At 45.8% G+C, this 25,601-nt stretch overlaps 1 protein-coding gene across 1 annotated transcript in view; it reads right to left on the bottom strand.

The window, feature by feature from the left end:
- The window catches only part of LOC137522867 (galactoside alpha-(1,2)-fucosyltransferase 2-like), a 95,225-nt gene extending 72,291 nt beyond the window's left edge, over window positions 1-22,934 (bottom strand). Inside the window, exon 1 of the mRNA XM_068243008.1 lies at window positions 22,840-22,934. Within this exon, the coding sequence (XP_068099109.1) occupies window positions 22,840-22,933 (94 nt within the window). The 5' untranslated portion in view covers window position 22,934. The remainder of the gene's footprint in view (window positions 1-22,839) is intronic.
- Between the last annotated feature and the right edge of the window lie 2,667 nt (window positions 22,935-25,601).

Here is a 25,601-nt window from a genome sequence, read left to right as displayed (position 1 = left end):
GTGAATTTGACTTTGTAAGTCCGCTGATTTGTATGTGGAAAATGATTCTGAATGAATTACGTGTACGTCATTCAGGTGACGTTTGTAAAGATACATTGTCAGCTGGCGTTTCTGAGATCCAGCAATCCAGCCTGGAGACCTCAGAATCCCTGTCTTTGGAGTGTTCGGTTTCGCAACCTAAAGCGATTGTGGATTCGCAAATTTTGCGTTCTGTCTCCTCGGATTCGACATCGTTACCCGAGTCTAAGAGTGAGACAGCACTTTGGTTTTGTAAACCTGATACTGAAGCACCTTTGCTCTGTCCAGAGAAGGTGTCTCTGAGCCTGCCCTGTATCATGAATAAAGACATTATGTCCACTCGCATTGACATTTGCGAGTCTGATTCTGAAGTAAGTACTGACTCTCCACTCAGTAATCTGGATGAGTCAATATTACCTTGTTTAAAATGTCCTGCAGTGTCCCTAGAGGCTCGTCTAGGTATTGCAACCATTGTTACCTGTTTCTCTGCTATTTTGGAATTGCAGTCTGGTTTGACTGCTATGGAGGAATTTCCCTGCAGTGAAACGAAACTCAGAAAGCCAGAGTTAGTTTCACTAGATATTTCTGTGTATCCCTGTCTTGATGATGAAATTCAGTCTCAGTTTATGGTGGAACCTTCCCTGGGACATCTGCCCGGTTCACAAAATAAAGTTCAAGCCTTGCCCTGTAACATGGATAGTTCAGAATCCTTCTTAGGAAACTTGAAAAAGGATGTTCCTGAGGTCCTGTCTGACCTCCTGGAGATCTCCGAGTTCCTCCCAAAGGGTGCAGAACTTGTAGGAGACGTCTCCTGCCCCCCAAGTCCTTCTGAGGTGTTGCCCACTTCAGTAGGCATTGCTGCCTTGCTGGCTACCTTTTCAGCTCTGATGGAGCTTCATGCCTGTGTAGTCAATGATGATATTATTGTCACGGAAATTTCTGAATTTGTATCCGAGTCTTCTTTTGAAAGTCCAGTGCCTGTGACCTCCACTCATGATGATTCTTTGCCCGGTACTGGTTTTGGTCTTGACGTGCCGGACTCTGAGGTTGGCAGTTCCCCGACATGTCCTGAGGTTTCTCCTGTGCTGGTGTACCCCAGTGTGCTCTGTGACCCAGAAAGCCCAAGTGTGCCTCGGTTACCAGCGTACTCAGATGCTTCCTCGGTGGAGACATGCTCTGATATGGCCTGCCTGCTTACATGCCCAGAAGTGGTCCCTGAAAGTCTTGATCTTGATGGGTGTCCTCGTAATTCTGAATCCGGAATTGTCATTGGTTCCGTGGGGGTTCTTGGTAATTCTCCATGTGAGCCTGGTGATTGTTCTACCCTCTTGGGATCTCTGTGGAGCTTCAAAAGGTTCTGGGAGATTCCGGGAGAGATTTTGCTTGGTACCCTGGATAAGATCAACGGTGGCTTTTGTGTTGTAAGGGACACTTCGAACAGGTATTGTGGCAGGTTTGGTATTTTCGGACGCTCCTTGGAAGGTGGTGGGTATTGTCTGGAGGGTGTCGATGGCTTCTTCTCTGGCGTTCACAGTCCTGATGGGTGTTATACTGAGACTGGTAGTACTGATGGGCATGTTTCGGTGGCTTCTGTTTCCGATGAGGTCGGTTTCGGGTGGACTGACTCTGGAATTGGACCTTGTCGGGCTGCCCCGACCTTCATGAGTCTTCTGTTAGAATGGTTTGGAGATATCAGTTTTGAGGGTCGTCTGGAATTCGACCCTAGAAGGGGGGGTACTGTGAGAATCTGCTCAGCTGCCTGTGCAGACAGGCAGCGTTTTGACCACTGTTCACGTCTGCATTCTGCAGGTCTCTTTCAGAGAGACTTTCTGTCAGTTCTGCAGCTTGTGTTGCTGAGGAATTTGCATACATTAGTCATGCAAATCCGTTACCTGCCTTCTTTTGATGACTAGCACTATAAAAGCATTCTGCTCCCAGAATGCTTTGCTGGACATTTCCCTTCCATGGTCTGTTCCTGATGGACACTGCTGGAGTGTCAGCCATTGCTATCTAGTATAGTTAATTCCTGGGGGTTGCTTTAGGCTCCCCTTCTAGTCCAGTCAGGTTGTATTATCTGTTTTGCCTGTTCCGTCTGTCTTGTGTTTGGATCGCACAAGCCCTAGCGTTAGCGGCTGTGGATCCTTCTGATTGAGTCTGGAGTGTAGGTTGGAACAGCGGTTGTTTCTGCCTACCTCATCTGTTCTGTCTGCCGTGTGTTTGGATCCTTCTGTTCTGTCTCCTGGGATCGCGCTAGCCACTTTTCGCTAGCGCTGGGGATCCTTCTGTTCTGTCTCCTGGGATCGTGCTAGCTACTTTTTGCTAGCGCTGGGGATCCTTCTGTTCTGTCTTCTGGGATCGTGCTAGCTACTTTTTGCTAGCGCTGGGGATCCTTCTGTTCTGTCTTCTGGGATCGCTCTAGCTACTTTTTGCTAGCGCTGGGGATCCTTCTGTTCTGTCTTCTGGGATCGCGCTAGCCACTTTTCGCTAGCGCTGGGGATCCTTCTGTTCTGCTACTCTGTACTTGGATCTCGCTAGCCACTTTTCGCTAGTGCTGTGGATCCTATCTCTCGCTTGTCCCTGTTTTCGTGTGTCTGTCTTGTCTGATTCAAAACGCTTGCTGTAGGCTCGGTGAGGTAACCGTTAAGCAAGCGCTCGCGTTCTCTGTTTCGTGTTTGTCTGTTAATGGTTAGTTAGGCGTGCTTGTCTCTATTGTGCTTATCACGTGGAGACCGCGCATAACCGCGTGCACTGTTGCGAATGAGTGCGGTGTTCGCGGTTAGCTAGCATTTGTTATTTTCCGTATTTCCTTATTGTATTATTTGCTGTGCCTTTGCTACTCTCGTGCTCCGCCTTGCTGTACCTTGTGTCACGTCTGGCGATCGCACCTCTCGCGATCGCGTTCCTGTTTCTTATCTGCTGTGGTGTGTGCACAGTCGCGGGTTGGCGACTAATTTTATGCACACACACACAATCTGTCTCTGTGCTCACTTTCAATCGCTTCTCTTGCGATTGCGTTTCTTCCCTTCGTACAATTCCTGTCTGGCGTGTGTGGTAGGGCAGAGGAGCTGTTCCTCTGCACTCCACAGCTCCACCTGCCGACAGGAATTTTCCTCTGCAGGTGCATAGCACCTAGCCTGGGTGTCCTCAATTATACGCTTGTGGAGGAAATCCGCCGCGTCAGCGCAGGTCTGGTGCGCTGACCACGGAGACGATTCCGCAATCGTTACAATCTCCTTAATATATTCTCCAAATTTGAGGCTCTTAGCATTTAAGGGGGCTTTGCTATTAACCCTTAAAGTCGGCGGCTACCTAACATTGATCTATGCGTCAAATTTTCCGCTTGGGAGCATGGCCATACGCATTAATTTTGTAATACCCAATGTAATGCGAAAATTACGGTTACGCGAAATTTCGCGAAATCCTTCTTCATTACGATTATGTACTTACGGCCATAATCGTAATTACACTAATTACGCGAAATTTCGCGAAATCGTAATTACGTCATTAAGCTCATCTCTAGAGAGGAGTGAGCCACCTTTCCATCATCAAATCCAGCCCGCAAAGAAGTATACGCTTGGCCAGAGCTGCGTATTTAACATGTGTCGAAGGTAATGTTTGGCACATTTCATGTGTCGGAGGCAACATTTGCCGCATTTTAAGTGTGGTAGGTAACTCTTGTCTGCATCTCATGTGTCAGAGGTAAGATTTGCTGCATTTATTATTTGATGGCCATAGTGGCTAAATTTGATACCTTGTGGTTATGGTGGTTATCTCAAGCAGAACCTCCCCCACATTCCTCCCCCCCTACACACTCACACTCACACTCACACTCACACTCACACTCTCACACTCTCACACTCTCACACTCTCACACTCTCACACTCACCTCAACATGTGAAGCCATCTCTTTACCAGGGATGGACAAAGAGATGCTAACAATTTTAAGTTGATGGAAATGTCATGCATCTCAAGCTGTCTGGGATCAAGAAACGATCCTTCGGGCAACAATTTCTGGAACGATGCTGTACAGACATATACCTAGCCTTGAGGCTAGCGATGTGTTCTATTGCTATGGAGGGATGGTGACTGGTGGATGACGGAGTGGCTTCAAAAGGTAGGCGGGGCTTGTGAAAAAGCAATGCGAACAATCACACTCGGGCAATATCTATCAGCCCCTCCTGCAGAGGATGACCTCATTTGTTGTGGGAGGATCAAGTTCTTGGTCATTTGCATGCAAATTATTATGGAACCCAACATCCTCCAACAGTCAGTGGCGTAGCTAAGGAGCTCTGAGCCCCAATGCAAGTTTTACATTGGGGCCCCCCACCAACAAGCACGATATACATAACAATTGATACGGTGCTCCAAAACCTGCCAATGGCTACTACAGTGTCAGAGGTGCAAGAAGGGGATGGGGAACAGTTTGTTAATGAATACTGCCATTCAAAGTATCTATGGAAATGATTATTATGAGCACAGGACCAATAGAGAGTTAACACTGAAGTTGAGGGAGGGCCCTTCGGGGCCCCTCTGGCCCAAGGGACCTGATGCGGTCGCAACCTCTGCAACCCCTATTGCTACGCCCCTGTGTAGTGGTAATATGGTACATCAGATCTGAATGCAGGGTGTGCATGTTGCCTATAAGTAGTCTCTGCACACTCATGCAGCGAATCATTGGGATGCAGTTTGTCCTTGTCCTAAAGTAGCGCTGCCTTTCCCTGCTGTGTACAACATCTGTCGGCAGTTGCTGTACACAGATAACGATCGTCGGCTGTAACGACTGTTATTGGAAATTTCGGACAACTTTTATCGCACGTGTGTATGTAGCTTCAAACTGGTTTCACTCTGGGGATTGGCAGCAGCAGTGCAGTGCAGCCCAGGGGCCGCACCGCCCAAAACAGGCCTTTGGGAAACTGCGTTAGTACGCTGTAATCCCCGCCAAGCAGGAAGTGACGCTCACTCCCTGTGGTCGAAGTGATCACGTGCACAGAAATGTATTGCTAAAATACACTTCCGCGCATGCACAACACTTAAAACATACAGCAGGCATTTTAACACACGTGTCGCCATAGATTTACATGACTTTCGGTTTGCCCCACATCGTCGCAGGTGGCAGCAGAACTGCACGGAAATGTAGGTTTTCCCTCGCGTTGGGGATGCGGAGAAAACATCACTTCTGTTGCATTGCCCTTTGCCCGTGACCGTCGCACTTTCATTGTCCCGCGTTGTGGTGCGGTACAAATACCACACCGCACCGTCCCAGTGTGAAAGGCCGCTCAGAAATGAACCAGTCTAATGCAGCACTCGCATATGAAGTTGCTGGTACATTTTGTTAGAACTGAACTATATCCCTTGCTGTCAGTTATATATCAGTTGCTTTCAGTTAAAAGTGAAAGGACAACTGATGTGCAAGTAAATGTCCATGTATCCTTATGGCTCAAGTGGGCGATATTACAGTTTAACAGTGTGCTGACCAGAAAACTGTTATGCGTTGATGGCCATTTTCAAAATGGAGGACGGAGAATTACATTGATCACAGCGCACAAACAGGATGTAGGAGAGGCGAAAGAGATGATGAGTAGACTAAACGGGATGTAATTATGATATGTGTATGTTTATTTTGACTTTTAATTTTCAGTTCAGGTTTGCTTTAAAGAAGAACTGTAGTGAAAATTGTGTTCCCATTCACTGACCTGTGTACTAACTGCAATAACACAACAAATGAGTCAAAAAAGTAACATTGCGGTTGTTGGGGGGAGGGGGGAGTCTGCCGACCCTCCACCATGTGGTCTGGAAAAAAAACGGCCCTCCATGCCCGCGAAGTTGGACAGCACTGATATACAGAAAAGAGAAAGCCATCCATATGGCAACAAAATATAGAGTCAAAACTGTGTTCTCCAAAATATCAAATCTTTATTAGTACGTATCAAAAGATAAAAACAATTAAAACTGCTATATACAGCAGGTCAAGATGTCTGAAAGTGTATTGAATTCATACAATCTAATAATACAATTCAGAATGGAATGTATAGAATATGTAGTATAAGCATATAATAGGGGACACGGGCTCGATGGGGGTAACGCACAGTGATGTTCGGATGGAGGTCGTGATCACGACTTGGCGTAATTTCACGACTATTTTTCAGCTATCCGCCACGGGTATTCGTCGCCGTGGATCAATTTTCATTCACTAAAATCCGCTTCGGCAGACCGTGAATGAACGCATTCACGCTCGTGAAAATGGCGCAGAAGCCGTGGTTAGGTCGTGATTAGCGGAAGTAGGCAGAAGTGACTTACCTGGGCCAATCAGCCAGGCCCTAGCAACCAATCATAGGAGGCTATGCCCTCCCCTCCTGCATATAAAGTGGCGGCCATGATGGAAAAGCTCCGTCCTTGCTAGACTCTGGTACTGAGAGGATCATCTCCAGGCCATTGTTCCTTCAGCAAGCGTGTTTTCTGTGTCAAAACCCAGCGTTTTTACTCCTAACAGTGCTCTTATATTGTACTTGTCAGGTGTATTTAGGTAGCTAGCCAGTGAGTCATTGCTGTAGTCGGTGTAGTCAGAGTGTACTGGTGATTAGTGTGTAGTGCAGGCAGGCAGGCAGGTTCAGAGTGTACTGCTTACTTGCATTCAGCTAGCCAGTCATACACGTCAGCAGTGGCGTACCTAGGGCATTTGACACCCGGTGTTGGGTATTAAAAGACACCTCCCCCCCCCAAAAAAAAATGGGTGTGGCTATAACCTGCGGCGCGCAAAGTGCACTGCGGTGAAAAATGACCAGATGAGGGCGGAGCTAACTAATTTAAAGTGAACCCGGGATGAGAGTGATATGGAGGCTGCCATATTTATTTCCTTTTAACCCCCCTGGCGGTATGAAAAATTCCACCAGGGGGCAGCGCAGCAGTTTTTTTTATTTTATTTTTTTTAAATCATGTAGCGAGCCCGGGGCTCGCTACATGATAGCCACTGCTCAGCGGCATCCCCCCGCCCGCTTCGATCGCCTTCGGTGATCTCCGATCCGGAAATCCCGTTCAAAGAACGGGATTTCCTGGAGGGCTTCCCCCGTCGCCATGGTGACAGGGCGGGATGACGTCAGCGACGTCAGCGACGTCGGGACGTCATTGGGAGTCCCGATCCACCCCTCGGCGCTGCCTGGCACTGATTGGCCAGGCAGCGCACGGGGTCTGGGGGGGGGGCGTGCGCCGCAACACATAGCGGCGATCGGGCGCGGGCCGGCGGCGATCAGAGTGCTGGCGCAGCTAGCAAAGTGCTAGCTGCGTCCAGCAAAAAAAAAATTATGAAAATCGCCCCAGCAGGGCCTGAGCGGCACCCTCCGGCGGCTTACCCCGTGTCCAGCACGGGGTTACCGCTAAGAATAGGGAGCCCTGCTGATCTATTTGGCTGCAGTAGTGAACTGAATTACACCAGAAACAAGCATGCAACTAATCTCGTCAGTTCTGACAATATTGTCAGAAACCCCTGACCTGCTGCATGCTTGTTCAGGATCTATGGTTGAAAGAATTAGAGGCAGAGGACCAGCACAGCAGCCAGGCAACTGGCATTGCTTAAAAGGAGATAAATATGGCAGCCTCAATATTATTCTCACCTCGGGTTCCCTTTAAAAGTGCAACGTAAAGACAGTGGGCCCAAGTTTTGGTGAGGCTTTTCCCAGAAAATTCACATAATTGTGCAGGTTTTCTCAAGAAAATACACGTAAAGTGAGTAGATTTGCCCAGAAAATAAATGCAATCATGGCGGTAGATTTGCCTAGAAAATACATGCAATCATGGTGGCAGATTTGCTCAGAAAATACATGCAATCGTGGCAGACCTGGCCAGAAACCACTTCAATCATGTAGCAGACCTGACCAGAAAATGCATACAATCACGTAGCAAACCTGGCCAGAAAACACTTCAATCATGTAGCAGACCTGGCCAGAAAATACATGCAATCATGTCGGCAGATTTGATCAGAAAATACATGCAATCATGTAGAACTTTTGACCAGAAAATACATGCAATCATGTGGCAGACGTGGCCAGAAAACACTTCAATCATGTAGCAGACCTGGCCAGAAAATACATGCCAGCATGTGAAAGATTTGACCAGAAAATACATGCAATTATGTGGAAGATTTGACCAGAAAATAAATCCAATCATGTGGAAGATTTGACCAGAAAATACGTGCAATCATGTGGCAGACCTGACCAGAAAATAAGTGCAATCATGTGGCAGACCTGACCAGAAAATACATGCAATCGTGTGGAAGATTTGACCTGAAAATACATGCAATCATGTGGCCGACCTGGCCAGAAAACACTTCAATCATGTAGCAGACCTGGCTAGAACAGTCGATACACCTGCTAATATAAATTAAAAAAAAAAACATTTATTCACCTGAAGCAGCAGCAGACCTCCGTCCGGCGCAGCTCCCACAATCCTCTGCAGCCAGCCAGCAACTGAAACTCCTGCGCTTAGAGCAGGGCTATGGGAAAATGGCGCCCAAAGCCCTGCACTGCAGACTCAAAGTCTCCAGAGCAGGGCTTCAGACGCCATTTTACTGTAGCCCTGCTCTGCCGCAGCTGTAGGCTGCTGCTGTCAGTGAACTGACACGGCGTCTATTAGATGCCGAAAGTCAGTTCACGCTGGGGGGTGCTTTAGGGGTGCTTGGAGAATGGCGCTGCCATTGCCCCAGTATAGCTAGTATAGTTGCCCCCAATATAGCTAGTATAGTTGACCTTAGTGTAGGTAATATAGTTGCCCCCAGTATAGCTAGTACAGTTGCCCACAGTATAGCTAGTATAGTTGCCCCCAATGAAGTTAGTATACAGGGAGTGCAGAATTATTAGGCAAATGAGTATTTTGACCACATCATCCTCTTTATGCATCAACAATTCAGTTATTCCACTGCGCTCAGCGAGGTAGTGTCACCAAAAGTACTTGTTAAGCCACCAATGAGTGCTGCTCCTTGTTTACTTTGGGATTGTGGTAAACGGTGCTGGTGAAAACATAGAAAATAAAAAAGAAAAGTAGCGCTCTCTGGTGCATTAACTTTTTTAATTTTGCTTCTTGCACAAAGATAATAAATAAAACTCACAATGTTCAATTTGAATTAAAAGCTCATCACAATATGTTATATCACCGTGTCCAAGATGTTATGTCACCGATCTGGTCGCCTCCACACTATGGCCAGTAGTAATGGTGATCTAATGGATCCGAACACTTTTAATTCAAATTGAACATTGTGAGTTTTATTTATTATCTTTGTGCAAGAAGCAAAATTAAAAAAGTTAATGCACCAGAGAGCGCTCCTATCCTTTTTATGCATGTTGTCTTACTCCAAGCTGTATAGGCTCGAAAGCCTACTACCAATTAAGCATATTAGGTGATGTGCATCTCTGTAATGAAAAGGGGTGTGGTCTAATGACATCAACACCCTATATCATGTGTGCATAATTATTAGGCAACTTCCTTTCCTTTGGCAAAATGGGTCAAAAGAAGGACTTGACAGGTTTAGAAAAGTCAAAAATAGTGAGATATCTTGCAGAGGGATGCAGCACTCTTAAAATTGCAAAGCTTCTGAAGCGTGATCATCGAACAATCAAGCGCTTAATTCAAAATAGTCAACAGGGTCGCAAGAAGCGTGTGGAAAAACCAAGGCGCAAAATAACTGCCCATGAGCTGAGAAAAGTCAAGCGTGCAGCTGCCAAGATGCCACTTGCCACCAGTTTGCCCATATTTCAGAGCTGCAACATCACTGGAGTGCCCAAAAGCACAAGGTGTGCAATACTCAGAGACATGGCCAAGGTAAGAAAGGCTGAAAGATGACCACCACTGAACAAGACACACAAGCTGAAACGTCAAAACTCGGCCAAGAAATATCTCAAGACTGTTTTTTCTATGGTGTTATGGACTGATGAAATGAGAGTGAGTCTTGATGGGCCAGATGGATGGGCCCATGGCTGGATTGGTAAAGGGCAGAGAGCTCCAGTCCGACTCAGACGCCAGCAAGGTGGAGGTGGAGTACTGGTTTGGGCTGGTATCATCAAAGATGAGCTTGTGGGGCCTTTTCGGGTTGAGGATGGAGTCAAGCTCAACTCCCAGTCCAAGACACCTTCTTCAAGCAGTGGTACAGGAAGAAGTCTGCATCTTTCAAGAAAAACATGATTTTCATGCAGGACAATGCTCCATCACACGCGTCCAAGTACTCCACAGCGTGGCTGGCAAGAAAGGGTATAAAAGAAGAAAAACTAATGACATGGCCTCCTTGTTCACCAGATCTGAACCCCATTGAGAACCTGTGGTCCATCATAAAATGTGAGATTTACAAGGAGGGAAAACAGTACACCTCTCTGAACAGTGTCTGGGAGGCTGTGGTTGCTGCTGCACGCAATGTTGATGGTGAACAGATCAAAACACTGACAGAATCCATGGATGGCAGGCTTTTGAGTGTCCTTGCAAAGAAAGGTGGCTATATTGGTGACTGATTTGTTTTTGTTTTGTTTTTGAATGTCAGAAATGTATATTTGTGAATGTTGACATGTTATATTGGTTTCACTGGTAAAAATAAATAATTGAAATCGGTATATATTTGTTTTTTGTTAAGTTGCCTAATAATTATGCACAGTAATAGTCACCTGCACACACAGATATCCCCCTAAAATAGCTAAAACTAAAAACAAACTAAAAACTACTTTCAAAAATATTCAGCTTTGATATTAATGAGTTTTTTGGGTTCATTGAGAACATGGTTGTTGTTCAATAATAAAATTATTCCTCAAAAATACAACTTGCCTAATAATTCTGCACTCCCGGTAGTTGCCCCAGTATAGTTAGTATAGTTGCCCCAGTATAGCTAGTATGGTCTCCCCCAGCCTGTATAGCTAGTATAGTTGCCCCCAGACAGTATAGCTAGTATAGTTGCCCCCAGCCAGGATAGCTGCCCCCAGTATAGCTAGTATAGTTGCCCCAGCCAGTATAGCTAGTATAGTTGTCCCAGCCAGTATAGCTAGTATAGTTGTCCCAGCCAGTATAGTTGCCCCCAGTATAGCTAGTATAGTTTAGTTGCCCCCAGTATAGCTAGTATAGTTTAGTTGCTCCCAGTATAGCTAGTATAGTTGCCCCAGTAAGCTAGTATAGTTGCCCCCAGTAAGCTAGTATAGTTGCCCCCAGTATGGCTAGTATAGTTGCCCCCAGTATGGCTAGTATAGTTGCTCCCAATATGGCTAGTATAGTTGCCCCCAGTAAGCTAGTATAGTTGCCCCCAGTAAGCTAGTATAGTTGCCCCCAGTATGGCTAGTATAGTTGCTCCCAGTAAGCTAGTATAGTTGCCCCCAGTAAGCTAGTATAGTTGCCCCCAGTGTAGGTGCCCCAGGAGTGGGAAGCAGGGCTAGCTGGATGGGCTGTGGAGGGGTCCCTCACCTGAGACCCCTCCTTCTGTCTTTCTCACCCCCTCCAGAATAGCGGCGACAAGTGCGGGGCGGCCGGAGGCGTACAGAGAATTACTCACCTAATCTCCGCGATCCAAGCATCATGACGTTACAGGTCTCTGCCTCCAATGCCGTCCACTGTGCTTCCGCTAATTAGGAAGCACAGTGGGCGGCATTGAAGACGGAGACGCTGCACTCCACGCTTGGAACGCGGAAATCAGGTAATTGTCCATACGCCTCCGGCCACCCCACACTTGTCGCCGCTATTCTGGAGGGGGAGAGAGAGGCAAAAGAGGGGTCCCAGGTGAGGGAGGGGGGATATGTCCCCCCTCCCCATCGTTGCCTCCACAGCCCCTCCTTCTAACCCTGCTTCCCCCTCCTGCTGTGCTGCTGTGGGGGGTCGTGGCGACACCCCCCAGGGTGTCTGACACCCGGTGCGCCACGCCCCCCTCCGCTCTATAGTAGGGACGCCACTGCACGTCAGCTACTACTTACAGACAGTCAACACTGCCACTGCCAGTGCTGTTCATTCAGTAAGTTTCATGAGTGACATTGTGTACTGTGCTCACTGTTCACTGGTATTATTCATCTCATTTGGCAGGGATACCCTTCAGTTACGTTGTACTGTGCTCACTGCTCACTGGTATTATTCATCTCATTTGGCAGTGATACCCTTCAGTTAGGTTGTATTCTGCTCACTGCTCACTGGTATTATTCATCTCATTTGGCAGTGATACCCTTCAGTTACGTTGTACTGTGCTCACTGCTCACTGGTATTATTCATCTCATTTGGCAGTGATACCCTTCAGTTAGGTTGTATTCTGCTCACTGCTCACTGGTATTAATCATCTCAACACCCAGTGATACCCTTCAGTTACGTTGTACTTTGCTTAGCAACAGGGCCGGGACAAGGCTCTCCAGCACCAAAGGCTGAAATTCCAAAGAGCACCCCCCCCCCCCCCACACACACACACACACTCACACACTCACACTGTACATACACACTCACACTGTACATACACACACACTCTGTACACACACACACACACTAACACACAGATGTACACACATACACTTTGTACACACACACACACTTTGTACACACACACACACACACACACTTTGTACACACACACACTTTGTACACACACACACACACACACACTTTGTACACGCATGCACACTTTGTACACACACCCACACACTCTGTACACACACACTAACACACAGATGTACACACATACACTTTGTACACTTCGGGGGTAAGATCTCTGGTTGATTACTTTGATTACTTTGATAGTAACAACCAGAACCTCCAGTTCACCCATTCTGCCAGTAAAGACTCCATTAGTTATCTAGATCTCACTCTGAGGGGCGATCCCAGTCGGGGCATTATTGTAACCTCCACCTATAGGAAACCATGTAGTGGCAACACTCTTTTGAGGGCAGATAGTTGCCATCCCGGTCATACCATACGCGGTATACCTGTGGGCGAGTTCGTAAGGGCTAAGCGAAATTGCTCTGACCCATGCGAATTAGAGCAAGAACTGGATATGGTAGAGGCTCGCCTTAAGGCGAGGGGGTATCCAGGTTGGTGTATCAAGCGGGGTAGAACTAGGGTAACTAGAAGGTCCAGAATGGACCTCGTAAATCCGCCAGAACCCCGCCAACAGGGACCCCCTAGACCAACCTTTGTGACCATGTACTCATCCGAATATAAGAAAGTTATTGATATTATCACCAGGTATCTTCCAGTCCTGCAGGCGGATGGCGGTCTCATGCCAGTAATGAAAGATGGTGTTAGGTTCTCAAGTAGAAGAGCCCCAACTTTGGGACAGGTTTTGTCCCCTAGTTTATTTAATTCCAGGCCAGTAGATAAGAATTGGTTGTCGACTGTTGGTTCTCACAAGTGTGGCATCTCGACCTGCAAATATTGCCGAGTACACAGCAAAACCAAGGTTGCTGTCTCTCTCTCAGTGGGCCGCAGCTTTAATATTAAACAATTTATTAATTGTGGGTGGCACTAAACATGTTGTGTACCTCATTACTTGCGGGATATGTTCCCTGCAATATGTGGGGTGCACTATCCGGCCCTTGAGAGAGAGGATAGCGGAACATTATCTGGGTGCGGGCTGGCATACCTCAAAAATCAGCAATGTGGCGAAACATTTCCGAGAGGTCCATGGGGGAGATATGACTAGCTTTTCTTTCTGTGGTATCGAGAGAGTCACTCCATCTTATAGAGGTGGAGATCTACATAAAAGATTATTGCGAAGGGAAGCCATGTGGATTTTCGAATTAAATACTAGAACTCCATATGGTTTAAATGCCAGATGGGACCTTGCCACTATTACTTAATTCTTATCTCTATTTTTATGAGAAATTGTTTTGACTTTGTAGAATTAGTCCTTATAGGTCAGCATTTGAGAACGCCGTTCACTGTTTTTATTCTGCATTTTATGCATTTTTATTCTTGTATATTTGTATATGTGTTTTAATTTTGCATTCAAGCCCAAATTGACTCCTCCCCGGCAGGGCGGGATCATGGGCGGGCATCCTACACACATACTCCTACATATATGTCTAGATGGTTATTTGTTTGTTAGCTATGATTAAGGACGGTTAGTCCGAAACATGTCAGCTATGTGATGTTTGCCCTGGATGTTCTTGGATATGTCCATTAATAAAGGAAATCTTCACTGACAAGTGCGGACCATTTCTCCTTCTTGTGACTTTTGGACTTGCTAACCAGGTCGTGCACTGTCGTGGATTTTGGTGGGATGTAGCGGTGTCCACTCCATACAAGTGTCTTGTACACACACACACACACACACACACACACACACACACACACACACACACACACACACACACACACACACACACACACACTTTGTACACACACACACACTTTGTACACGCATGCACACTTTGTACACACACCCACACACTCTGTACACACACACTTTGTACACACACACACACCATTTGTACACACACACACACACACACACACACACACACACACTTTGTACACACACACACTTTGTACACACACTCACATTTTGTACACTTTGTACACACACACACACTTTGTACACACACACACAAACTTTGTACACACACACACACAAACTTTGTACACACACACACACTTTGTACACACACACACACACACACACACACACACACACACACACACACACACACACACTTTGTACACACACACACACACACTTTGTACACACACACACACACTTTGTACACACACACACACACACACACACACACACACACTTTGTACACACACACACACACACACACACACACACACACACACACTTTGTACACACACACACACACACACACATTTTGTACACACACACACACACACACACTTTGTACACACACACACAGACACACAAATTATCTCTCTCTCTCTCTCTCTCTCTCTCCTATTCGATATTATTCTCACTCTTTCAAAGCCCCCTTCCCCCCACCATACCTGCTTCATCCCCGCGTTACAACAGCTGGCCTCTGTCCTGACTGTCATCTAGGCCTGGCTTGCATTCACTAATTTGGATTGTATAGAAAGGATTTTGAAAAAACTCGTACAACGTCTTCAAAGTACAAAAATATCAAAAGATTTTATTGACATAAATTTCCAAAAAATTCCATTAAAATTCTCTGTGAGAAATTCCTTGCAGGTGCTTCAAATACGAAGTATATAGCACAGACATGTACTTCACTCATCAACTTAATGCAATATAACAAAAGGCAAAAATGCTCTTGGAAATTTATGTCAATAAAATCTTTTGATATTTTTGTACTTTGAAGACGTTGTACGAGTTTTTTCAAAATCCTTTCTATACAATCCAAGTTTGTGGAGGGGTGAAGTGGATGACCCCAAAAAGGACTTATGGTTTTTTTGCTTTTCCCCCTTGTAAAAGCTTAAAGAGAACCTGTACTGAGTAAAATTATTTAAAATAAACACATGAGGTAACTTCAAATGAACATTACATAGTTACCTTGCCATCAGTTCCTCTCAGAAGCTCACCATTTTCTTCTGACAATGATCCCTTCCAGTACTGACAATATTTTGTCAGATCTGAAATATATCAGTTGCTGTCAGTAAAATATCAGTTGCTGTCAGTTATAGCTGAGAGGAAAACTGATGTACCAGGTAATGTCTATGTTTCCCTATGGCTCAAGTGGGCGATGTTACAGTTTAACTGTGTACTGACCAGAAAGCTGTTATGGGTAACGGCCATTTTCAAAATGGAGGACGGAAAATTCCCTTGATCACAGTGAACAAACAGGACGCGAGACAGGAGAAAGACACTGAGGAGTAGACTACATGGAAGGTAAGTATGACTTGTGTATACTTATTTTGACTTTTAATTTTCAGTTCAGGTTTTCTTTAAAGAAAACCTGAACTGAAGATTAAAAGTCAAAATAAACATACACAAGTCATACTTGCCTCCTGTGTAGTTTACTCCTCAATCTACTTTTCCTCTCCTGCGTCCTGTTTGTCCACCGTGATCAATGGAATTCTCCGTCCTCTATTTTGAAAATGGCTATTACTTCCTGGTCAGCACACTGTTAAACTGTAACATCGTCCACGTCAGCCATAGGGAAACATGGACACATCAGTTCTCCTCTCAGCTATAACTGACAGCAACTGATATATAACTGACAGCAACTGATATATTTCAGTTCTGACAAAATGTTGTCAGAACTGGAGGGGATCACTGTAAGAAGAAAATGGTGAGCTTCTGAGAGGAACTGATGCCAAGGTAACTATGTAATGTTCATTTGAAGTTACCTCTCGTGTTTATTTTAAATAATTTTACTCAGTACAGGTTCTCTTTAACACTCCCAATTATATCTAAACTTGCATTCACTAATGCCTGAGGTGGGGACGGCAGGATGCCTGAGGGAGGGGGGTCCAACCCCTCCCCCCCCCACCCCCCTCGTACAGTCCAGCTGCATCTCGAGTGTTGTTACAGTATTATCACCAGGCAACTCTGCAGCAAGCCGACACCAGTTCCGTTCCCCAGAAGTCAGCTTCCTGCTGTTGCCTAGCAACACAATGCACACAGCCGTGCCTGTCATCTCTATGATTTGATGACAGTGTGGCTGTTACAGCTCCCAGCAGACAGGAGCGCTCTTTGCCAGATAAGGCAGATATGATGAGGACACTGAGGGGACTCGGGAAATTAGTCTGGTGGCAGGGGAGATCGCAGAGCAGGAGGGGAGAGCGTAAAGAAATAGGGCAGGTGTGAGAGTGCAGATGAATGCGCCCTCTAGGGGAAGCGCTCAGAGGCTGCAGCCTGTCCGGCCTCTGCCTCTTCCCGGCCCTGCTCAGCAGGTGAAGGAGGATCCGCAAACACAGCAGGATGGTTCTTTATTGAAAAAAAACACATACATATGATACAAAAAAGCCACAGGAACAACTGACGCGTATCGGACGCAAAGTTTGCCCTTAATCATAGTTGTGTTACACCTGGAAAGAGGTAGGAACTTTATAACCGGGAGGGGGGGGGGGGGGGGGAGAGAAAAACTCCACCTCCATCCCACCAGGAAAGAACACATCCCTCTTAAGGAAACAGATACATACTATATTGCACATCATTAAATAGCGTTATTGCATCGTCACATATGTACAAAAGATGTAGAAAAATGTTCTAAAATCACCTACATGTTTAAGTTATGTACAAAAGTGTACAAATGGAAAAAGGGGGAAGAGGGAAATTATAAACTAGTGGCATAGAGAAAAATAATGAAATAATGCTTTTAGGAATCATATATGAGACTTATGTCCCAAAAGATTACGGGTGGTGCATCCCACATACTGAATGTGGCCACTGGTACAAGAAATCACGTAGATTGTGTATTTAGTGTCACAATTGATATACTGCACAATGGGAAATGACCTGTTTACTGCATAAGAGAAGATGGAAGTACCTCTTTGGTGACATCTACATCTACAGTAATGACATGTGGCGAAGCCACAGGGGTAAGAGCCCACTGTGGTAAGCCATGTTGGGGTATGTTGGGGTATGTCTGGAGGCTGCGGATTTGAAGAGACTGGGAGACAGGGTAGACCCCAAAGTTCGTGCCTTGCGGGCCGAAAAACGTCAGCCTCTGTCAAGAACCAACTTAAAGAGACTCTGAAGCGAGAATAAATCTCGCTTCAGAGCTCATAGTTAGCAGGGGCACGTGTGCCCCTGCTAAACCGCCGCTATCCCGTGGCTAAACGGGGGTCCCTTCACCCCCAAACCCACCCCGGCAAGACTTGGTCGCAAGTTGGTCGTGAAATCTTCTCTTCCTGGAGGCAGGGCTAACGGCTGCAGCCCTGCCTCCAGTCGCGTCTATCAGACGCGCATCGCCGCCTCTCCCCCGCCCCTCTCAGTGAAGGAAGACTGAGAGGGGCGGGGGAGAGGCGGAGATACGCGTCTGACAGACGCGCGTGGGGCAGGGCTGCGGCGGTTAGCCCTGCCCCAATGCGGAAGCGCTCCCCCGCTGTACGGAGGGGATTTGGGGGTGAAGGGACCCCCGTTAAGCCGCGGGATACACTTAGACTATGAGTTCTGAAGCGAGATTTATTCTCGCTTCAGACTCTCTTTAAGTTTTGGGTCTGAATGCAGGACTGGAAGATATTTTTAATAGTATCTACAATATTTTTATATTCCAAACTGTATTCCGTTACAAATGTAACAGCTCCTGTCCCTGTCCGATTACGGCGTCTCCTGCCACCCATCAAGAGCTCATTCCTGGATTTTTTGGCTGTCTTGTTTCGGCTTGTTTTTAATTGTCTATCGGTATAACCTCTCTGCCGTAGTCTAGATTCCACCAGACTGCACTCTCTATTTGCATGCTCCAAAGTAGAGCAATTACGAATTGCTCTGATAAATTCACCTGTAGGAATAGCATCAATGGTGTGTTTGGGATGACAAGAATTAGCTAAAAGGATAGAATTACCCGATGTCGGTTTACGAAAGGTGCATGTGGGGATCGATCTTGACAAGGGATCTGCTGTCAAAGTGAGGTCTAGATAGTCAATCGTAGTTGCATGGGTGTTCATCGTGAAATTCAGATGAACGATGAACATCCATGCAACCACGGAATTTTGTAAAAATCTCCAATAGCCTTGCGTTAGCAAGAGCTTTTAAAATCTCTAGAGTCTAAAAAGCTCTTGTGGTGTGCACCAGCCCTAAGTAACAATTGCTAACTTGTTTCAACTTGTGAGCCCTTTAAGACTGCTGGTTAGATGAGTTCTGGATTACATACCAGCATGCTACGTCCACCCTTTTTTAATATACATATACACACACTCTTTCATAATTCCATCCTTTTTGTTGTTTATACAAACAATAAATAAAGTTTGGAATGTAATGAATAGTTAAAAAAAAATTCCTGTACAAACAATCGTTTTCATTGAATTGCATTAAAATCGAACATACAAATCGTCCTTATAACCTATTGCCGACCGTGTCACGCCGATGGGCGCGGCCTCGGCAACAGCTCCAGGACCGCCTAACGCTGATCAGCATAAAGTCCTGGGGCTTCATTTTGCAGGAGATCTCGCAAACACTGCGCGCGCATCTCCTGCTTGGTAGGCGGAGTGGAGCCGCTCGGAGACTGTTAGATGGCAAAACCGCTGTCTAATTAGCATGTACAGCACTGCGATATACAGCAGCGCGGTACTGGGGACAGCCGTGTGACACGGCTGTCCCCTCCAGAAGCAGGGAAGTGATTGGTTGGCAGGGGAAGGGAGGGTGGAATATATAAATAAATAAAAAAAACATGGAAATTAACCACTTTACCCCCAGCGGTACGAATTTCTCCGCCCCTTTTTTCCCTCCTAAAAAACCAGGGACGGAGAAATCCGTACCTTCCGCGCTACCGCCGCTGTCCGCGCTCCCGCCGCTCATGCGCGTGCACCCGCCGCTCGTGCACGCCGCCGCCCGCTCGCCCGGAGATCAATGAACGGGAAAATCCATTCCCGTTCGTTGATCTAGCCCCCGCAATGATCTGCTGCTTCTTTCAGAAACAGCGAGATCATTGTGCGTCTCCCAGCCTCCTACTGCTTCCTGTAAGCGTCCTTCCGGACGCTTACAGGTCGCATGTAAACAAACACTCTGTGGCCATCTTGTGGCCAAATAGTAAACTACACCCTAAAGCATTTTACATATACAAACATTACATTTACACAATAAATTAACTCATTACCTCCCACACTCCCCAATTTTTATTTTTTTTTTGTAATTAAAAAAAAAAAAAAAAAACAATAAAAAAAAAAACATAAATAGTTACCTTAGGGACTGAACTTTTTAAATATTTATGTCAAGAGGGTATAACACTGTTACTTTATAAACTGCGGGCTTGTAATTAGGGATGAATGCAAAACTGAAAAAAATGCACCTTTATTTCCAAATAAAATATTGTCGCCAAACATTGTGATACGGACATAATTTAAATGGTTTTATAACCGGGACAAATGGGTTAATACATTTCATGGGTTTTAATTACAGTAGCATGCTTTATTTAAAAACTATAATGGCCGAAAACTGAAAAATAATAATTTTTTCCCACATTTTTTCCTATTTCCCCATTAAAACACATTTAGAATAAAATAATTCTTGGCATAATGTCCCACCTAAAGAAAGCCTAATTGGTGGCAAAAAAAACAAGATATAGTTCATTTCATTGGGATAAGTAATAATAAAGTTATAGACGAATGAATGGAAGGAGCGCTGAAAGGTGAAAATTGCTCTGGTGGTCAGGGGGTAAAACCCCTCAGTGGTGAAGTGGTTAATTAAAAAATAAACAAATAATTAATAAGTAAACAAACATCAAGGGGGTAATCTGACCCCACCAACAGAGAGCTCTGTTGGTGGGGAGAAAAGGGCGGGGGTAATCACTTGTGTGCTGTGTCGTGCGGCCCTGCAGCTTGGCCTTAAAGCTGCAGTGGCCTATTTTACAAAAAATGGCCTGGTCTTTAGGGGAGTTTAACACTGTGGTCCTCAAGAGGTTAAATCCCACAACCATTTAGTTTCCAGTAAGCACATCCACCCTGCCTAAAATCTATTAAACTGTCATTGCCACTGCAAGACCTCAGAGAAACCGTTGCTCCATAGACGTAACAATCACCTCTTGCAGGGGGGGGGGGGGGCTTTGTGGGCCCCTCCTCCTCCCTCTACTTAAAGCGGATCCGAGATGAAAAACTAACTATAACAAGTAACTTGTCTGTATAGCTTATCTAAAGTTTACACAGCAAATCTAGCTGCAAACAGCTTTAATAGAATATGATTGATTATTCCTGTGATACAATGACAGCAGCCATGTTGTTTGTAAACATTACACAGAGGCAGGCTTATCTGCATCTTGAGCAAAAAACCCTAATCCCCCCTCCTCCTCTCTGCCTCTGAAATCGCTGGCTAGCAATACCTCCTCCTCCTCCTGCCCAGACTGAGCTCCCATGAGCCCTTGCTACTGTCTGAAAGTGCCTTGGCTCTCTGAAAACCTGTGGGCGTGGCTTCTTTAGTTTATAGGGAATTAGAGTATTAAAAGAAAACAAAAAAAGTATTTGGCTTGAGGAATGCCCTATAAACAATAGGAAAGGAACACAATTATGCTATAAGTAAAAGTTCACCTCGGATCCACTTTAACTGCAAGTGCAGCCAGTTAGTAAAAAAAAAATCGCTACACATTTGCTCGCAAAAATCTTCCCCATCACCTCCTGCCGCCATGCAGAATAGCGAGTAGCGGAGCGTGTGTAGTTTTTTTCCTGCTTCCAGTCGCTGCTTCACAGCAGGACACTGTCTAGTCTCAGCTGCCGTTCCGCGGGCTCCTGATCACCTGACCTGCATGGGGTTTGGGGACCAAGGTGGCCCCATGCTATCATTTTTGCAGGGAGGCCTATTAAGTCTAGCTACTCCACTGCTTTGCTCATTACATTGTGGGCAGCCTGCTTCTTCTATGGACTGACATCCAAACAGCAGTAAGGACAGACATGCAGGGCCCGCTAGGTAACAGCCGGTTTACATATAAACTTGCTGTTGAGACTTTTGAAGCATGGCTGGTGGATATACTATGTTCAAACACTGGGCTCAGTAACTGATAGACAGACATATAGCAGGGCCATCCCAGGATTTTCAAGGGGGATTCCTGAAAGGTCTTCCTCAGCCACGTACAATTCAGTATAATAATATGGTAGGACGCGTCTAGTGAAAAATGGCGGCAGACATTGTTTTTAGAAAAATGGCGCCTCATAGGAAATCATTGTAGAAGTATGTTTTTTGTTTTTTAACGTTAAAAAATGGCGCCGACGTCCAAAACGATATTTATCGTTTATGTTTTATTTCCTTTTCTTCCTAAGTGATATTTATCGTTTATTACTGTGGACGAGAAAATATATTGTTGGGAAATGAGCTAGTTAGTGTGGTACTGATTTAGCTCAGGGGTAAAGCCTTGGACTTTGGTGATTCTTTTTGTGCAGGTGCAGGTTCGAATCCAGTCAAAGCTCCTTTTTTATTATTATTATTATTATTATTATTATTATTTATTTATGGTACTTATCCGTTAGCCGGGCGCATCCGGCAGGTGGCGCTGTTGTAGCTAATTTCGATGCGCTGTTGTAGCGAATTTCATTCAAACTTAGTTAACGTAGTACTGTGTGAATGGAAGCGCCGCAGGTGGCGCTAATTACATTAATACGGCACGTAACAATACAGTATTAATGGGAACTAATACATTGTATTTCAAGTGGCCGGAACTGTCACTTAATGCAATTAAAATTGCGTTACAAAAACAAGGTTAAAACGAAAAATAAAAACTACTCTAAAAACGATATTTTTCATTTTTAAAATTGTATCGTTGACTGTCTGGCGCCATTATTTGGCCGGCGCCATTTTTCACTGGCCCGTGGTAGGACATCATGCTGGATACACATAATGCTATTTCCCGTCCGATCGACCGACAACAGGATCAGGAGCAGTTTGGATACAGATAATAATGAGGACAGCCGACATTGCTAATGAAGGGGAAAGTGAAGCATTCACACAGCAGGGCACAGGGCTGTGCTCATACCTGACTCTGTTAAGTTTCCCAGAGCTGCTCCATGCTCTGTACACACACTACTGCTCCATGCTCTGTACACACACTGCTGCTCCAAGCTCTGTACACACACTGCTACTCCATGCTCTGTACACAAAGTCATATGTAGCAGGAAAAAAAGGGGGGCAGTGCTGTGAGCTGCAGGATGCATGCAGATATTCTGGTGTCTCAACTTGTGCCTTTCCCCAGACACAGCACCGGCCCTGGTCTGAGGGAGGGTTCTGGGCAGCTGTAATCCCCCTGTGTTTGCCTATCATGTGATCTCACCCACCTTCTGCAATAGGTTTCTTCATCATTTCCTGAGACTTTGTCCTCTGTGATGTGTCTTCTAGGCAGGCAGAGCAGGAACAGAGCACCTGTACCATAATCACCTGCTGGGATAAGGAAAGGGGTGTCATTAATTGGCAAACTAAACCAGCAGTGATGTTCAGTCATTGTGGGTGTGGCAAATTTTAATTCTCAGTGAACTGAGAACATTAGATTGAATGTGTACACTTCATAATGTAAATAACACTTAATTGAGTCAATTGTTTGATTATTTGCATATTAATATTTGAAATATTGAGGATTTTGATATGACATGATAATTAAAGAAATTCACATTTACATACATTTTTAAAAGAGGATCTGCAATGTAAAAAATCCCGCTGCGGGATACTTACGTCGGGAGGGGGAAGCCTCTGGATCCTAACGAGGCTTCCCCCGTGCTCTGGTGGCCCGGCAATCCAGCACTGTGTCCCCCTGAAGTGCAGCGAGGTAAATATTTACCTCTCCGGGATCCAGCGCAGGCGCACTAGAGGCTCTTCATTCTTGTTTAGGCGGAAATAGCCAAACCCGATCGTATCCGCTCTACTGCACCTGCGCGAGTCCTTTGCGCCTGCGCAGTACAGCGGATACGATCAGGTTTGGCTATATCCGCCTAGCCTGAAAGAAGAGCTGATAGTGTTCCTGCGCTGGATCCAGGAGAGGTAAATAAATCTTCTCTCGTCAAGCTTGTCGGGGGAGCCAGCGCTGGATTGCCTACAGGCTTCAGAGATTGGGGAAGCCTCAATGGGATCCTGAAGCACTGGCGTAACAATAGGGGATGCGACCCCTGCCTTTGCGGGGGGGGGGGCCCTCAGGGACTTTTGGGGGGCAGGAGGGGTCGCAGCATAAGAGGAGAGTGTGGCAGATTGGTGGGACATTCCCCCCCCTCCCTCACCTCGGGCTCCCCTCTCAGCGCTCCCCCTCCTTCAATCATTGGTGGCAGCGGGCAGCGGCGGCTGCAGGCTGAACACATTACTTCCTTCCCTCTGGAGGTCTTCTGATCTCGTTAAGAGCTTCATGCAACTTCCTGTGTAAACAGGAATTTGCTCTTAGAGATTAGAAGACCTCCGGCGAGAAGGAGGTAATGTGTTCAGCCTGCCGCCGCTGCCACCAATGATTGCAGGAGGGGGAGCGCTGAGAGGAGAGCCCGAGGTGAGGGAGGGGGGGGGGAATTTCCCCCCTCCCCACAGATCTGCCACACTCTCCTCTTATACTGCGACCCCTCCTGCCCCCCACAAGTCCCTGAGCGGGCCCTGGGGGGAGGGGGGCGCGGATTTTTTTTTGTGCAGGGGGCCCGTGGATTTCTAGGTATGCCCCTGCTCTGAAGCTTTTTATTACATTACAGATGCTATGGCCATTTGTTTATTTGAGGTATTTAGCCAGCTAGCAAAAATACAGAAAAACAAGTTATACGGTTCAGAATGACTCAAACGCCAATGTGTTGGATCCTCCCCGTGAATTTTGTCACAAAGCTGACTACTGCATTCTGACGAAACACGTAGGGTCACCTTTAGCGCTCAGAACAAGACTCTATCTTCATTTAAGCATCCAGTAGCCGATATACACAGTCACCTCACCCCACACAGAGTTGCACTCCCCACATGTTGGGACAGAGCAAACTGTCACGGGGCACTCACAGAAAATCCCAGCACAGCTTGTCTGGTTGAAACATTATGTCTGGTACACACCATGCAATTTCTCGCCAGATAGACGGATTGAATTGATTATTTTCTGTTTCAATAAGCTTTATTAAAGTAAAATGACAAAGTTGAAATCTATTTCAACCGGAAATTATTGTCAACCGGTCCAAATCTGATCAATTTTCTGATTGATTTTGAATAGAAGTGAAGGGAAAATCGATTCAGAAAAACGATTGGATATCAGATCAGACATGTCGGTAATAATCGATTCGATCCATCTATCTGATGGGAAATTGCATGGTGTGTACCAGGAGTAAGCACCTTTGTTACTGGCAGCTTAAAGGACATCTGAGGTAAAAATAAACTGAGATAAACAATTAAATCTATCCTCAGGGGTGCCTCTAGTCATTTTGTCACTCCAGGCGAGAAAACCTGTGGTGTCCCCCCCCAAAGCCCCTCCCCCCCAGGAAAATAATCATAATGCAGCATCGTTTCACCAGAAAATAATCATAATGCGGCAGTGTTTCATCAGAAAATAATAGTAATTATCGTAATTCAGAATCGTAATTCACCAGAAAATATTCGTAAGATGGCAGCGTTTCACCAGAAAATACACTTATTGCAGCAGCATTTCACCAGAAATTAATCATAGGGCAGCAGCGTTTCACCAGAAAATAATCGTAATGGGGCAGCGTTGTCAGAAAATAATCGTAATGCGGAAGCATTTCACCAGAAAATACACGTAATCCGAGCAGAGGGAAAGAGTAGAGAGGGAGAAGCAGCATAAGATGTAAGAGGGGGGTAGAGGCACAGAGAGGGGGAAGGATAGACAGCATAAGATGGAAGAGGGTGCAGAGAAACAGAGGGGAGAAGGAGAGACAGCATAGGATGGAAGAGAGTGCAGAGGAACAGAGAGGGGTAGAGACAGCATAAGATGGAAGAGGGGGCAGAGGAACAGAGAGGGGAGAGGGAGAGACAGCACAGCACTAAAGCACAGGTTTACAGCTTTACCAGCCTACAGCCTAACCAGCTTTCAAAGAAAACTCTACTATCAAAAGAGCAGGGCACATTCTAGCAGTTATAACAG

The sequence above is a fragment of the Hyperolius riggenbachi genome, chromosome 6 (assembly GCF_040937935.1).
Source record: "Hyperolius riggenbachi isolate aHypRig1 chromosome 6, aHypRig1.pri, whole genome shotgun sequence".
Classification (NCBI taxonomy): Eukaryota; Metazoa; Chordata; class Amphibia; order Anura; family Hyperoliidae; genus Hyperolius; species Hyperolius riggenbachi.
Note: the sequence above shows the minus strand (reverse complement) of the source record. Positions and strands in the feature narration are given on the sequence as shown.